Source organism: Brachyistius frenatus, unplaced genomic scaffold (assembly GCF_029030835.1).
Source record: "Brachyistius frenatus isolate BFR_SWC_R1_liver_20210118 unplaced genomic scaffold, ASM2903083v1 Contig_173, whole genome shotgun sequence".
NCBI classification, from domain to species: Eukaryota; Metazoa; Chordata; class Actinopteri; family Embiotocidae; genus Brachyistius; species Brachyistius frenatus.
Genome location: NW_027210772.1, coordinates 361479 through 378997, shown reverse-complemented (window position 1 = coordinate 378997; position 17519 = coordinate 361479). Strand labels below are relative to the sequence as shown.

General features: G+C 42.3%; 1 protein-coding gene across 1 annotated transcript in view; it reads right to left on the bottom strand.

Annotated features, from left to right (window-relative positions):
- Positions 1–4748: 4748 nt before the first annotated feature.
- The window catches only part of LOC138632092 (BMP/retinoic acid-inducible neural-specific protein 3-like), a 47338-nt gene continuing 34567 nt past the window's right edge, over positions 4749–17519 (bottom strand). Inside the window, exons 5-9 of the mRNA XM_069717382.1 lie at positions 15378–15483; positions 14878–15114; positions 12392–12614; positions 6782–7124; positions 4749–6118 (exon numbers count right to left, since the gene is read on the bottom strand). Of these exons, the coding sequence (XP_069573483.1) occupies positions 5348–6118; positions 6782–7124; positions 12392–12614; positions 14878–15114; positions 15378–15483 (1680 nt within the window). The 3' untranslated portion in view covers positions 4749–5347. The remainder of the gene's footprint in view (positions 6119–6781; positions 7125–12391; positions 12615–14877; positions 15115–15377; positions 15484–17519) is intronic.

The window sequence follows — 17519 nt, the reverse complement described above, 5'->3', positions numbered from 1 at the left end:
TATATTTGTTGATTTTTTTTTTTTCTGAGCCTCTGAAATGATAAAACGGGCAACACACTAATCTCCTCTCATGGATAAATGATCTACTGGAGTTGCCGTCATAAGTGTGGACATTCCTAATTGTGGAAATGTGAGCGGGAATTAATGCAGGTATTAAAGTGGTTGACCGGTTCTCAACTAGATATCACTTACACCAACACTAACAGTACATTGTTCAACCTTTCATATAAAGGAAGAGCTCACCCTCAAATACATTTCTCAGTGTAAAACCATTTATGTCACCAAATTAGTTCTTTTTTTTTTACTCATCCTGTCTTTATTACATTTTCATCCCCCGTGGAATGACATCACAACGGCACCGACCAAATCGATAAATGGATGAACCGATATTTCTTAAGGCAGCCGTGTCTCGTGTGTCCCATTAGCTCGCGGCAAAAAAAGAGCATCTCGGCTAAGATTGGGGATGTGCTCATGGATTTGGTAACGTGTCAATAATAACAAAATGATATTGTTAAAAATGTCCCTGTGGAATTTTTGAGTTGTATTAGCCCCATGGAGCATTTCATTTTTCTATGAGTAGCTCCCCATCGGTGACAGAATACCTCATTATTTCCAACGGTTTAACGCTATTCATCTGCTCTGCAGGTGGTGGTAACAAGGTGCCAAGATATGCAGGAATGAGCCAGCAAAAACAAATAATAAGGAGGCTGATAACAAAAGTGAACATAATGAAGGGTTCCACAAAAAAAAAAAAAAAAAAAAAATCGGATTTGCAAATGTTTTACGATGAAGGAAATGTGTTTCAGTTTATTCGTTGACAAGAAAATTCAACAAGGCACCATTATATCCAGAACATTATGTTTCCTGGAGCCGTTTTCACCAGTTTTAAGTGAGAAAACATAACTATAATAAAACTACTACTCAATAGTGGCTAACTATTTATGTTTTAGGAAGTAGATATAGTTCATCATCAAACCTTTTCCAGATATATTCAGTCTCAACATTTAAACATTTTTCTGTCATTATCTTGATAAAAATGTCATCCAGGATTCTCTTGCATTATGTCTTGCGTTGTCATGGCATCGGATCTAACTCAACATTACATCGAGACAGTAACAACGTCGGCCTGGTGCCCCTTCAATTTATTGCAAGAATGAGAAAATTCATGTCCGGGGGAGTTAAAAAAAAAAAAAAAAAAAAATACTTCAACTAAACAGTTTCATCTGAACTAATGAGATATGAGATTTTCTCTTGGATCTTCTTGGGGGAAAAAAAAAAAATCCTCTCACAGCTGTGGCTCATTCAGAGCACTATGTCTCTTAACAAACTTCACATCACTCTGCTTCTCAAATCTCCGCCCTGGGGTTGAGTCTGTCCTAAATTGATTTAAAAGTAAAACTGTTCTTTGGAAATCACTAAATGGTTTCGGGAGTCACATCTTAGAGGTCAGGTGGGGAAATATTCCTGCAGAAAATCTGAGTTCAGACCCTGATGTCTCGGTTGTTCACATGGTAACAAATACGGTAACGATGCTTCTACCTGGAACAAACCTTTGTTTTCACTTCCTTCGAAATGTGATTGCAGTTGCTTTTAGCCAGTTGTATAAAATGAACTTGTCCGGATTCTACATTTGGGGGGAAAAAAGGAATCAAACAAAGCAGGAGAAATCGTCTTCAGTAAGTCAAGCAAATTTACAGTGAACTGGATCGGCCTTTCGGGTCTCTGACACCTTTGATTGACAGTCTACTAAAAGGCCAGAGCTTCTCTAATCAAAGCTCTCCTCTTGTCAGCCACTCACACTGTCATGAAGGAGGCTTGAGTCACTGGTGGAGAAAAATAAATAAAAAATGGAGCTATTTACGAGCTTGCAGTAATGAATTATGGCTAGCTGCCTGTGCGGGATGTTTTTTTTTTTTAAAACCCAGTCTTGTAATTGCACAATGAGCAGAGTGCTGTTAAACATCATAATTATGGGGTACACTACCTTGGGACCTTTTTTATTTTGCTGTTGGAGGAACGTGTACTGAAGGGAGGCTGGAATTATTTTTTTCAGCCCTCCATTTCCATTTTTCTTCAACAAACACCATCCATGTCCCTAATTACTGACTGTGTGGATGAGTTTTGTAAATGTCTGGATACCTTTTCCCTCCCGTACAGGTGGTCATAAAATAGCTAGACCACTTTTCGATTTTCCAAGCAGCCGAAACTGTTTTTGTTGTTGCTGTTTTTTCAAACCGTTCCTGAAAGTTTAAACAAAGTCCCAACAGACACACAAACACCGCCGGAGGTGGCGTCTCTCCATCTTTCGTAGCTGCTCTTTTCATGCCGCGGCGGAGGACTCATTTCCTTTCACTTAATTGACACGGCTGTATCCGGGGAAAAGACACGTGCTGACATTTGGTAATTCATTCCTCCACTCACATCTCATCAAACGCTACTCATCCGTGTACGGCTCTCATCCAACGCAGCTTTTGACACGAGTGGAGAGAGTGTGTGTGTGTGTGTGTGGGGGGGGGGGGGGAGCGGGACAAATTGAGGTGATGACTGTTAACCTTCACAGGTGCTTGACTTTCCTTTGGTCTGCAGTGTCACGAAGGCAACGCACGTTTTAACAGATTAGAGACGGCATCTTGTACCTGGTATTAATAACGCCGGCGGAATCTTTGACCTACGGGACGGTAGGCACAACGGCATTGGATCAAAAGCCTCGTACGATTCAAATCTATTTAACATCAGTAAATCACTATTAAGCTGTAGACATTAGTATAATTAATGTAAGGAGGAAAAAAAAAAAGGAAAAGGCAGAATCTGCACCCGACAAACTGAACCTACACAGATTAACGTTGCTGTGTGCAGTTTAATTTTAAACCTGCATATCCAATCCAGTATTTCAATTTACTGCATACGTCTATCAAATGTCAAAATGTGACATACTTACATAACTCTGATTTTTTTTTTTTAATTTGCCGCATGCATTTTTCATTAGCTAGAGTTCCTAAAGTTAGTTTGACTTCATACTGAGAGTGTAGCTTTCACGGTGCTATGAATATGTTGACTGAAACATGAATGCAGACCTGCTGTAGTGGTGTCGGCTGCAGTCTACCATCATTTACAGACAGGGTGAGTCTCTCTTGGAGCAACTGAAAGCTGCCAGATAGCTAGTTAGCTTGCACGCCAGCAAGTTTTAACTAGTTAAATTGGTTTGGTACCGATTGCGGTACCCCTTAAGATGCAGCCACCTCTTTAATCCCGTAGCTATTAACCACTCAGGCTGGAGTGAACCCAGTGTCGCACTTTTGGTGTGTCTCATCCGGACACGCTTTAAAGTAAAAATGATGTCAAAGTGCACCTGTGCCACTGATTATCCCTAAAACACCTTAATACATCAGGGGTTAGGGAAAGATTGTAGCCATGGTTACATTTTAGAGAGAACAAAACAAAAAAAAACTGTTTGCATAAGATGGCCACGGGTGTTAAAAGCAAAGCTCTGTTTTTGTTTTTTCTTTTTTTGCTCCCTTTTCCTCACAGAGTGCCTCGGTACACTGACACGAGCTCACACACACACACACACACACACACACACACACACACACACACACACACACACACACACACACACACACACACACACACACACACACACACACACAGGCGTTTCTCGCAGGCAGTTTTACTGATGGTTTTCTATGCAGCTGGACAGAAAGCACTGTGCGCTGCCTGAGCTAATTGGTATTTGGTCCCGTCACCTTGTCTAAACTGGCCACGCGACGGACGCAGCATGTCAGCAGCACAATAGCAGCAGCTGCCGTCCTCTGTCAGCGTCCACGCTGGGTCTGTTCGAGCGCCGTGTCGCTTGCTGTGTGCTCGAGGGCTGGTTTGACGGAGCTCGCAGCTCACGAGACGCGCCGGCGGATCCGCTTGTGTGGGAGATTTCAAAGTGTTGACAAAGGCTTTCAGGTTGCAGAGAAGTGAGGTTCCACAGCTGGTTAAAATGACACATCTCTGTAATACCTAAAACTGAAATGACTAAAAACAAACACACAAAAAAACACCACCTAGTGCTGGCAGGACGTTATCTACAAACGATATCAGCGACAAAGCGATAGAAATGTTGTTTTGGCCTGTAAACTTGGGCCTGAAATCTGCACTCAGCAAACTTGGAACCTGGACTTTTAATACTGTAAGAGACTTTTGACATTTGCTCACCTTCATGTTCTAATTTGAATTGTGCTGCCACTTTTTTTTGTCGAGAAAATGATCTTCACAAGTTATATGTGCACAGAAATGTAAGGAGCTGTGAATACACAATCTCTTTCTACAATTTGAACTGGATAGTTTCAATTTCACAGTAGCTTGCCTTTGTTAACTTTAACACGAACGGTTGTTTGTTCTCAAAGGGGAAGAGAGAAAACAAAATGGTTCCCTTGTAATTCAACCAAATATTGTCCAATGGAAATGCACTCCTAAATCTCTGTAGATTAAACTACACCAACAGAGTAAAATGGAGGCTATTGATTGTATCCATGACGGTCTCATTTTTTAAAGAAACTATCGCCTACCTTTAAACTTGTTTGTTTGACTTGATATTGAGAATGGAATTAAGTAAAGCTTGTTAATCAGACATGCAGTGCGTTTCTTGGCTCTTTGAGTTTGGACTTTCTACTTTTCCTGGATGAATTTCTGTTGAATGACATGATCATGAAATGTTGAAACATGTGGAAGTAATAATAATAATAAAAAAAAGTCAATTTACATCACCGTGTGGCTGTTTTAATCCCTTACATCCAATTCATTAACTTTTTTTTGTAGAAACGGTACCAACAGCTGGAATGTGTTATAACATGATGTTTTAATATCAATTTATCTACAAAATCTTGACTGACACCACTGTATTCTGGTCTTCATGGAAAGTGCACCGTCACTAAAGCAAAGAAACATATATAAAAAATTACAAACAAATAGACTGTACCATAAAATGTCCAATCATTCGGCACCGGTACATTACAGTATAAATGAGCAGATTCATATTGAAACAGGATGGTTCGACTTTATGTGGTGGCATCTGCATTTCTACCGTCAAATTCTTTTCTGATAGAGTTTCGTTCTGGAGGAACGGTCGTGCGTCTCCTCGCTGATCCGGCCAATTTGTTTATTAGATAGCACTGAAGGTAGTCGCCACGAAAACAACAAAAAAACAACCAGATGAGTACATTCTTCAGCTGTCCACAGCTGGTTGTCTCTCGGTTAACCACAGAGTTTGGTAATCCGCAGAGACCGAGCACAAACATACGCATACGTTCTCCCGCCTCGCTGCCGTTCACAGTCCAGATCGCCCTTCGAGCAATTGTTAACTGCACAGCTTGGTGGTCTCGTAATCCATTGAATTTGGCTGACGCAAGCTGAAGGCCTGTAAGGAGGCGTGAATGCGAACCACCTCGCTGGCGGTCAGTTTGAGTCTGTGTCGGAGGAGGCAGGCGAACAGGTCCAACCTCTGTTGACCCGGAGGGGACAGCCGGTTCACCCGGTCTCGTATTTCCAGGAGCTGAAGCATGGCCGTGTCCTGGGAGCCTTGCGTGTACGGGTAGTCCAGCTGCAGGATCAAGTCGCGGATGGCCTCGGGGTCAAAGTGCATGCTGTAGCCGAAGACCTGGATGCTGTTGATCTTCATGTAGCCCAGGTTCCGAGCGGGATCCGTTATTTCTAGCGGCTCGTAATAGACGCTGTCGTTCACGCCGTCTTGAGTCTTTATCCTGCTCCGAAGGTAGATGTGGATGGTTTCAAAGAACGTCTTCCACTTGTTGCCCAGCGTCAGAGTCCAGTTGTAACACTCAAAGGGCAGGTCCAGCTTGGTGGCCTGCCAGTCGGGGAAGCTGTTCTCGTTGGCGGGGATGTACCAGCTCTCCGAGTGGCTCCCTCCGAAGGGGTTGATGTAGAGAGTCAGGACGGGCTCCAGGGTGCTGTTCTTTGTAAGGCAGATCTGAAGGGATATCCCCAGCAGCATGTGGACCATGTTGGACTTATACTTGTTGCTCTTCAGCGTCAGCAGCATCCTCTTTCTCCACGATGGGTCGAACCAGCTGTTGAGTCGCATGTCATTGCTGATGAAGATCGCGTGGACCTAAACAGCACGTAAACACAGCAAATACATGCATTCAGTAAAACAAAAATAAAAAAAATATATATATATATATATATATAAAAATATATAAATGTATATACATATATAAATAACATACAAGTGAGATCATGGTTGAGTATTTAAGTTTTGATAATAATACACCATCGGATGGCCAAATTTGACAATTTCCTGTATCCATTTCAAATTAAAAGCTTTGGTTTCAAATTAAAAGCCCTTACATTTTTTTTTTTCATAGTCTAGCCATTTACTGGATTATGTCCCAGACTTGTACCAAAATAGAGGACATGCCAAATGACACACTGTGATTATGGGGTACACTGTGTATCTTGGATGACATGAAGTACAAGTTGTGGGCCAGTTGTGAAATCCAGAAGATGTATCAAGCTGCAGTTTCAGACTCACCTATTTTTTATTTTTTTTTATTTAAAAACCACAAACAGCATCCAATAAAACACAGCACAGAGGAAAATAACTGGGGTAACTCAGAAGTTCCACAGTCGTCAGAAAGGCAAGACTTTTTTTTTTTTTTTTTAACGCTGACTGGCCCCCATGAGCGCGTCTTTCCCAGGCTACTGCTTTGAAAGACGGATCGACTCTCAGCCAGCTTGACACGATTTAACAAAGGCTGAAAGAAACAAATACCTCGAGCCTGCGGTCAGCTCTCTGCAGTAGGTAGCCCAGCTCCAAATCCTGGAGGTCCGTCTCGAACCCGAGGTAGTTCTCCGTGGAGTCCGCCACCATTGGCCTGCAGGCCCCCTGCGTCAGGGCGAAGCCCGGGTTGCAGCTCCCACAGCGGGTGTGGTTGTCTGGCGCGCACGCCGCGCAGGCCGAGCCCTCCCCGACCGAGCAGGGCGGAGGCAGCTGGCAGGGGCTGTGCTCGTACCGGCAGCTGCAGCTGTGGAGCTCCTCGGAGAACGCACCGAGCTGGTTGTTCTCTGAGCAATACAGGAGAGACTGGATGTGACCCAGCCAGTAGGACTGAGGCCTGCAACCGTGGAGTGGCAAAACAGAAGAGGACAGAGAGAGAGGAAGGCAGAGAGGGAGTGGTTATTGAACAGGGTGAGCTGGTTTAATAGGAGGGAGCTTTATTAGGCCCGGGACACCTGTCTGGGTCTGCGGACAGCTTGTTCGTAAAAATATAAGACAGACAGGCCTGATATCATCGCAGCAACAACGGTTCAGGTCACCTCCAGGTCGGAGTATCTGTGTGAAACTTTAATTTTTTTTGCGTGACCATTTCAGCCACAATATTTCAGTGAGTAGGCAGTAAAAAGAGATAATAAATGTTAATAACAGATACTTTCAAAACATTTCTCAACCAAATTGCTCATGAGATGATAACTGAACCATCTTCATGACAGCCGATCAAACGCCGACCGATCATGAAGGTCACGAGAAGTTTATCTTCATTTTAAAGATGCTTTATTGAAGACCAGACAAAGTGGTTCCAGCCTCTCAAAATGACGGTCCTTGTTTAATTTCAGTGTAAACATTTGAAGTTTTATTTACAGCTAAAACTTTTTTTGCTTACTGGGAATTCCCAGGATGCCTTTGTACATGAGATATTTCCAACAGGATTTTGAGCTCAATCTTTTTCCAGAACAACCCATATGAGGGCATCTTTAGGATGACACAGCGGGAACGTTTTTTTGCCGCAATTCCCATTTGTTACTTCGCCAGCCTTGGCTTGAGATTCTCGTGGAAGTTTCATGTTTTTTTTTTTTTGTTGTTGTCTTCCAGTGCTCGATTGGTTTAACTTATACATGGAAAGTATATTGAGCGTGAACGGTGTTTGGAAAAGAAAGAGAAAGTGAGAGACAGAAGTTGTCTTTGATCTGTTTGTGACATAAATATTAGAAGTGCACTGCAGCCGAAGGGTAACTTCCTCTCAGACATACATAATTCCCCCATGTGGACCGGAGTTTGATTCCCGTCTGTAGCACTTTTTTCTCGGCTGTGATCCCTTTATGCTTTTTATCCTCTTTGCTCGCTGAAGGGAAGAAACGCTCAGTCTATACCTCTGGCTTCGCTTTTAGGAAAAAGAAAGAAAGAAAGAAAAAAGAAGCTTCTTCTTTGATGAGGGTGTATGGAGGTAAACTTTATGCTAATCTGAAAATATTTGCTGGATTACATTTTGGTGCATTTTTTTTTTCCGTCTGTATTTCAATCTTATTGTGTGCTTGGAAACGGGAAGCAAAGAGTTCAGAAAATCGCTGATTTGAATATCAAAACCTTCCTAATGGAAAAGGCGGTCATGGGAAATGAACCGAAAGGACTCTTGCTTTCCATCATCCTGCTACCTGTGGGTAAGGAGTTTCACCTCTGACAGCTTCAGCAGAGCAGAGCAGTCACCGAGACAAGACTGCGGTTGTACTGTTCGCTCCCCGGTGTGATTGCGTACAGTTGTCTTGTTCCCAACGTCTCACAGCTGTAAATCACAGTTTCTTAACTTCTTGTGTTGTCTTTAAAGCCGGACGTCACGTTGAGTTTTGGTCATAAAATATCGAGTTTTGTTTTCTCTCGGCATTGATTCAAAGAACACTAAGGTTTTGTTTGGATAATACACACAAAATAGTAACAGTATTAACATGCATAAGGCTTTAACAGAACTAATTCCTGGACACGACATCAGAATGCGATAATTGAATTTGTCATTCTCGTTTCCGCTGGCGTTAATCTGCAGCTGAAACCAGCCGGCGCTCTTCTGGTTAGGAGGGAAGAGCTTTTGGAACATGGCTGCAGGCCTGGCGCTTTCAGTCGCGGGAGCATTAGTGAGGTTAAATAATGATGTTGGGACATAAAGCCTGCAACGCTCCCAGTCAGTGTTCCAGTTCATCCCAGAGATGCTGTGGACGGGGGGGTTGTAGGGAGATCAGGCATTTGTGCAGGCCAGAAGTCAGAAAACTCATATATATATATGTATATATATATACACCTCACTTAGAGCATGCAGGATGTGGCCACAAAGTTCAAAGAATAACATTGTCTAAAATACAAAATGGATCCCTTAATTGGAAATACAACTGTAAGTAAACTGAAAAAAAAAACCAGACACAAAGGAATAAAGATGTGCACCATCTTAACTTGTAAATATTGCATTGTAATTTTCTTTTCTTCCTTTGTAAATATTTTATGAAAAAAAAAAAATCAACAGTCCGTGTGTTGCTTCGCCCGGCAGACAACTCGTTTTTTTTTTATCTTTAGTAGTTTTTTAAATATATTTTTTTTCATTGTGAAAACAAATGAGTAAACAGCTTAGAGTATTCCATCAAATCACCGTTATTATCCTGCAATGTTTCAACACCATCTCCACTGGGTTTATTGTCAGATCTGCAGCAGATGCAGGAGGACCGCAATTGTGCCGCTTATCTCCCAGAACCTTTCCTCCAACTCACATTCATCTCCTGTCAGAGGCACCACATATACACGCTATTAATAGCATTTTTGTGTCAAACTACTCAATTAGCCAATCAGTACTAAAGAAAAGCAAGCGAAAGCGATCAAATATGAGGAATGTAAAGGAAGAAAAGACATGTGGTGTAATGATTACAAATGAATGTGATTAAAACTGTAGTTGTAAAGGCAAAATTGGTCAAATCTCCCGAGCGCCTTGAAAGGATCATTAAAAAGCTCTTCAACGCTGTTAGAGTTAAATCATAATTGCACTCAATAAGTAGTCAAACAAAGATGAGATGACTCCTCCAAGTGATGCATTCAAAACCTCAGCACAGGAAAAAAAAAAAAAAAAAGATCAGCACCTCCTTTTTTTTCTTCTTTGAGAAGCCTCGACATAAGAAAGCCATTTTTCTAAGCTGATTAAAGCAGAAGTACTGGAAACATCACTTGAATGACAATGAGCATCATTATGCCTAATGGCTAAAAAAAAAAAAAAAAGTTTGAGCACAAAAGTGTGCCGGGCTTTTTCTTATCGTTACCCGCCTCACATAAGTCAAGCTGACGACCGTCTTATTCGCTCATAATCGTCAGCGATGTGGAAAAAAAAAAGACGCCCGCAGGACGCGAAATCAATCACGTATCGCTCGTTTATCACAAGTGCTGCGAACAGGAGAGTTAAATTGTTGTTGTTTTATTTTTTGTTTGTTTCGAGACTTTCCGATTCTCTCCCGGACACGACGCGCGCCAAACCCCAAATTCTCTTTCCACTGACTTTGGAGATTTTTCTACGATGAGAGTTAAAAAAAAAAGGAAAAAAAAAAACTAAAACTAAAAGGAGTGCCTGCGAGTCAACGTGGTGGTAATAAAAAGATAATCGCTGCCTGGATGGCGGCGATGACGCTTCCTGGCAGGTGAGTGCCGGGAATATCGGCTGCGTGGATCAGTGATTAATGTGTGTTTTGGCGACGCGGCGGAGAGAATAAGAGCGATCGAGGAGAAGGTACACGCAGACGGAGGAAAGACGGAGAGGCCGGACATTAAACAGAGTGCACTGTATGGATTGATCTGACGGTTGATTTATGTGCCGTCGCCGCCATTAGCGCGGCGGCCGAGTCGATCTGAGTGACTGACTGACTGCGACGGTCGGAGTCGTCGCCCTTTTTGTAATCACCTGCTCCGGCGGACAAAGGAACCCGTTGTGGACTTCACTGAATCTCCAAAGACGAGTCGCGGATTTTGGAAAGTAAAATCGAACTCTTACAAATGGCATGTCTCCATGTGTTTTTTTCTTTACTGACAAGTCACCCTCTTTTCTGGCATTTAAACTGCAGCCGTCGTCTCTCGGGAGAAGAGATGCTGTTGTTGCGACGCAGATAGAAGTAATTGAGGAGGTCGGCGTGGATTGAAGGTCGCCGTTGTGTTAAATGACACCTTTTGCCCGTGAAGCTGCGACGCCGTTTGCGTGTCTTCTCTCTCTCTCTCTCTCTCTCTCTCTCTCACCTCGACCCGGTGGGCTGCGACACCATGGACGATACAGCCAGACGCCGGTTCAACTGAGAACGGCCTGCTGGGAAAGTGGAAGGTTTTCGAGAGCTGCGAGAAAAAGTTGAAAAGAAAAACGACGGAGACCATCCTTTTTTTTTTTTTTTTTTTTTTAAGTAATATTAGCTATCTAGGGAAGAAACAATCACAATGAACGCTTTAGCCCGCTGTGTGGAAAACCCCGAGATATATATCGTGTTTCACCGTTCAGCCCAAAAACACGACGTATGATTTTTTGCTCAATGTCGCCCGGCTTGTACAAACTTTCCAGGTTTTAAACTGGGATTTTCTTTCTTTGAACTTACAGTACGTTTTGATTCTTTTAGGTCAAAATAATTTGACTCTGCAAAATTAAACCTTTTCCATCGATGCGGCAGATCAGAATTTTTTCAGACAGTCATAGAGGCTCAAACGCTGTTTGGATATGCTGTTATTCATTCTGGAAAGTAGTTCTGATATGCAGACTTCAGCAGAAAAAACTCATTTCAAATTTCGAATTAACATTGATGGTGAAAGTTTGCTGTCGTGATTTTCTTAACTAAATGAGTTGGTTGTATGTGTTTAATCCCTTTTTCAAACTTTATCTGACTTGACAAAAAAAAAACCCCAAAAAAACAGAATTTGATACTCTAAAGCCCAAAAAGACGTGAAACTATACATTTAAAAAAAAATCTTTTTAGCCACAAAACGGGTGAGAAAAATCAGGTGTTCTGAATAACTTCAGAGGATTTCACAGAGATGAAATCCAGTGAAATGAAATGAAAATTTTATGACTTCATGAAAATTTCATGAAGCTACATGAAGATTTAATGGAGCAGAGATTTTGGGGGGTTTTCTTTTGAGGCAGCTACGATAAAGTGTGCCAGGTGAGCTCATTCCTGGCGATCTGCAATTGAAAATATGTGCGTGTGTAAAAATTTGGGCTGAATTTGGTTGAAAGAAAAAGAGCTGTCTTGTTTAAACAGCATTTCATTGACTGCGACAGGATGTACAGAAATTCTTAGACAAAGCTGTGCTAAAGTCAAATCCTCTACATGAACTTCAAATACACCAAAACGGGTCATCGTGAAATGCTTCCGTGGCAGCTTGCAGATTGTTTCCTTCCACTGACGTAAATGTAAAGCAGCTTTGGGCAAAAAAAAAAAAGGCCGGAGCCTTGCAACTCCGATGGGGGGTAAACATGAAACAAGGAGGCGGAGAACGTACAAAAACGTTAAAACACCACAAGAAGTTCGATTGTCGCGGGTTTACCCAAAATCGAAGCGATTCAAGCCTCAAAAGACGTGAAAACGTTGTCAAATTGCTCGTGCTCACCGCTGCCTCGGTATGCGGACTTGGGGCTGTCGGTGACATCTTTTGCTGAGACTGAAGAGCTTGAAGATGACTCTCTGGGCTCGTTTGGAGAGGACCCGCATGCTGTTCTCCAGCTGCTCGTAGCGCCACTGGAACAGGCTGTCCAGGGACCACAGGTGCTGTATGGTCGACACGTTCAGGAAGTAGTTCTGGGGCAGCCTTGCGTAGAATCCCTTGAATTCATCTGTAGCAACGGAGAGGACACGTAGAAGGAAGTAACTCGTATTATTAATATTAATCGTAAACTTTATTTATTTAGCACATTTCAAAAACAGAAGATAGTTGATGTATTTCGACAATATGACTTCTCAACCATAATTTGAATCCTTCAACAACGAGTCAAAGGCTACCTACAAATCGCCGTTCGCTTGCATGTGTTGTGTTGACGCACACTCCCTCCTACCGGTGCAGCTAGCAATTTCAAATAAACTCGACCATGAGGGACGAAGGCGGTAAAAAGCAGCCCGATTTTGTATTTTGTAGAAACGGAAGCATTAGATGCAGATACCGCACGTACAAGGAAAAGGTCGGAGCAGATCCGAGCGGTTTTTTTTTTCCATGTATGAGTTTTTCAGGAGCCGAGCATCAACATGTGATGTGGGTGAGACTTTGTTGTGCAACTTCTGGTGTTCAAACTTCAAACACCGGCGGTGGAAAAAAAAAAAAACTGGGCCAAGTGTAAAGATAACTGAGTGTATAAAACGAGCCGTGAGATTTAACTTCCACATCAGACGGACAGCCGGCACCTCAACAGGAAATGTATGTTGTTTACAAAATGTCTGGGCTGCTAACTGGAACAAATTTATGTCTGCAGCTTCCATTATTTACATCCTGCAGTGGCTTTTTCACGGCTCCGGTCCGTGTAGCTTATTTATCAGTCAATGAAAAGAGCCACTTCAATGCTCTGTTGAACAACTGACCGGTGAAAAGCAGAATGAGAGACACTATAGAACGGAGAGGGTGCACCGTTCCTGTCCGACACGTTGAAGCAAATAAATGCTGCATTTCTCAGCTGGGTTGAAAAGGAGGCTTCGACAGTGCATAGACTTCGGTAGCGTGTCGTGTTTGGACTGCAGATGGGGACTTGGGAGTTTCTGCGTGGGGACCGAGCGTCTGACAGGTGCTGCTTTGAAAAGTCACTTCTCACTGTATTCGGTAAAAGCCAAACAAAGGGTGACCTTTGGAGCAGAAGGCTGCATTTCTGAAAGGAATAATGGGCTCATTTTTGAAAAACAGATACAACTCTGTTTCTAAAAAAAAGAAAGTTGTGACGCTGTGTACGATGTTAAATAAAATCAGAATGCAAGGATTTAGCAAATCATATAAACCCATATGTCATTGCAAATAGAACAGAGAGAATATATCGGAGCAAGCAGACCTCAAACTGTTGAGCAGCTGAAATCCCATGTCAGGCAAGAACGGGACAACATTTTACTTTCAAAACACAGCGTCCCGACCTTTTTTGGAAACGGGGTTGTACTAAATTTGCAAAACAATAATGAACACCTCATTATTAGCACCAACAACTTTATCATCATCGCCTTACTTGAATGTGAAGTGAGTGAATTCTGATCCATCTAAATGCGACAGCCACATTAGAAACTAGACTTCATCTGGAAAAGCATTTGCATAATCTACTGCATCCTTCCGAGACCCCTTTTCGTGTCGAAGGTTAACGGTAGAAGTCACTATTCTTGACCTCCGTCGGTGCCAGCGGTTGGATTTGGCATCTTCTGATGCTGATAAAGCCGCCAGCTAGAAACCTGCGATATCCCTCGCTGAAGGACACATTTATGACATTTGTTGGCATCTGTATTCTGGGCACGGGTTCGCCCTCGCTTCGCAGCCAGCTATTAAAATGTAAACTTTGAAAGTAATTGCACTTAGGGATATTTCAGCCAAATCTGAAGAGTGGGGAAAAAAAAAAAAAAAAAAAGATGACATCCATTTTGATTTTTACCTGAGTAATAATCACCCAGGAAGGGTGACCGAGCACAGCAATAATAACCAAACATTATGCTAAGAGCTTCCATTCAAACTCCGTTTCCCCGGTGATATGAAACGCTGGACCGGCAATAAATGGGTTTTTATAGCTGATTAATCTGCTCCAGACATATTGTAAACTACCTGAGCCCCAAAGCTGTTGATTTTTTTTTTTAATCTGGTCATGTCGCATAGTTAATTTGCTGTATGCAGACAGTGTGCCAGGATCCAGGATTTTCAAGCAGCTATTATACTTCACCTATAAATCAGAGAATAGGGAGGGACATACATATAGGATTCTCTCTCAGATTTAATGGTGCGGATAAAACACTCGAATTCATCCCCACTTCCTCTCATATAAATGATTTATATTCAAGAGGTCTGATTTTCCTGCATTTAGGATGAGGCATGCAACGGGAAATGAAGCGAGAATCCATTATTTTCATAGTGAGGGGCTTCCTCACCTGATTCTTCAAACTCTTTGTAGAGCAGCCCCCACGTCTCCGTGATCCTCTCCAGGCTGTCCTCCATGGCTTGGATGTCCATGTAGGGGCAGTTGCATTCTGGGAACTTGGGGCCGCAGCTGCACCAGCAGTCGTTGTCCTTGCAGACGAACTCGCCCTCTCCGTTGCAGGCGATGTAGCTGAGAGCGGCCTGCACAAAACTTTCTCTCAAGTAGTCCGGAAGGATCACTTGCAAGCCTGTAAAACCAAAGCTGGGTTTAGTGCCGCCATCAAACTGCAAATTTAGGGAGTGACGGTAAAAGCATCGTTTCGATAGAGCGCCGGCTGATCTTATAAATAAAATCTATAAATCGGTATTTTTGGATGCCAAACAGTTACTGCTGTTTACTTCATGCACTTAAACTTTTCATTGGAATGCTTGATCTTTAAAAACACATCGTGGCGGTCACAATAAAAATAACATTTCAAAAAAAAAAAAAAAAAAAAAAAATCAGACAAACCTTGCAGCTGGACTTTATTTTCAGGGCTCTGAACCAGCACGGAGCTGACAGAGTCAAGGTTGTCATAGTTACTGCATCCGAGAGGACCTGTTCGGGTCTCTGTCACCTGGGTAACAAAAAAATAAAACAGCTCCTTTATAAATCCCTCTACTGCATCCATTTTAGGACACGTCCAAGGTTAAGTTAGAGTTCTTTACACACAAAACCTATTTTAAAGGTACTTCTTAATTTCGGATACAAAGAAAACGTGTCTTATGCAACATGAATAGCTTTCTCCGTTCTATTTAAGTGAAGTGCTTTCTACATAATCGATTGCGCTTGTGAATGTGAAAGGAATACAAAACTAGGCTGAGCTCCTTTTGGGTCTTTTAAATTGCTGTTCGAGTGCTTTTTCACGCTCATCTTTATGCAAGCCTTCTGCACGTTTTTTTTTTTTTTTTTTTTTTTTTTTGTGCAGCCGCTGATTGAAGACATTTCGATTGACCTTTGCCACAAAAGCAGCTGCAACAAAGTGCCCCCCCCCTTTTTTTTTCCCACTTCATTTGCAAGAAAAGATCTTATTTCAGCACGCTCCCTTTTTCTCGCCGTGACATAGTGGGGGGGGGGGGGGCACATAACCAACTCTCATTTTTCTCTCTTTGTGGTCGCGGGACACCATATTTTGTTCGGCGATTTGTCCTGGTCAGGCTTGTCAGAGGGACAGTTGGTGCAAAGTGACAGATGGATGAGGCGAGACAATGAGGGTCAGTTGATGAGTAACACCATCACAGAGGGCTCGAAGGGCTCGGGAGCTCATATGAGCCAAGGAAGTCAAAACTCAGTATGGCGCTCTTTAATCAAAAGCCCTAATCCAGGAAAAGAAAATAAACAAAAAAAAGGACTTGAGAGCAGAAATAAATATCCTCTATGAATGGGAAAAGGAAAATGAAGATAATTTGAGTGCAATTCTTCCACTATTATATTTACATCACATTATAAATCCCTTGTTTCCCATATGAGGGATTTTAATGCTGATATAAATTTGGAGGAAATGAGATACAATGCTGTGGTTTGAATCCACATGATTATTGAATCCATATAAGGACTTATTTGATATGCCATATGATATCCCATATGGCAAAACACTGACTGATGAGCAGAGCGTTCAATTTCCGCTTTGCTGAGCAGCTGCTATTCACTGTAGATACATTCTGGTATATTAAAAATACTTAATAGGACATTATTGGCCACCTGCATCTCGGCACGTGACCGGATGAGGGAGTGAAGCGAAGGCTGGAAGATTTGTGTCTTTATTTGGTATTTTTCTTCAAGATGGGAACGTTATAGTTTCGGTGTTGCGGCTAAAACCATCCCATGCAAACAACAGAGACAACCAATTCCGTATCATTGCCACGTACATCCGATGAGGCTGCAGCATAATTTTGCTTTCGTAGGCGTTACTGTGCAACAGATGGGTTTAAGTTTCCTTTTACCTTTTGTTTGGTCTCCACCACCTCCAGAGAAAAACAGTCTCACGTTATATCTTACACTTTTTTTCACCGGCTTGCCGCAGAGTTGGTCTATCTGTGGCGTGGTGCTGGTCAGGTAGCATAAAGTGTGTTTATCAGAGCTTGTTTGCCCAAAAAATGGCTGCTTTCTCCAACTGAAGACTTGACTGGCGAGGGCGGACATACGTGGGCTGTCAAACTAAAAGAAAAGGGCTAACAGAGGATTAAAGTAAAACCCTGTTTAATGCAGCTTTAAGCCTTATCATTAGCCTCCAACTGTCCTTATTTCAATATGTGCTTGTGTACAGTGTGGGTTTTGTGTTTTTCAGCAGGTTTTTTTTTGTTTTGTTTACCACTGTTATTTCTTTATTTGGTGTCCTCTTGTCGGAAACGTACTGTTAAGATAAAGTTTGGATCGAGTGGGATCCTAGATTAGCAAAGTAGTTGTTCATATACTCTGTAATGGCCCAGTTCACAATCAATCGAGTTATAAGACTGAACACACGCTGTGCTTTTTTTTCTTCTTTTTTTGCCACAATGAGAGCACAAAAAAAAATATCGAGAGACCGTCCACGAGAAGAAAATACAAAAGGCCTGTTCTTCACTGTGTTTGGACAGACTGGTAAATGTGGATTCAGTCCAAGATATTGTAAAA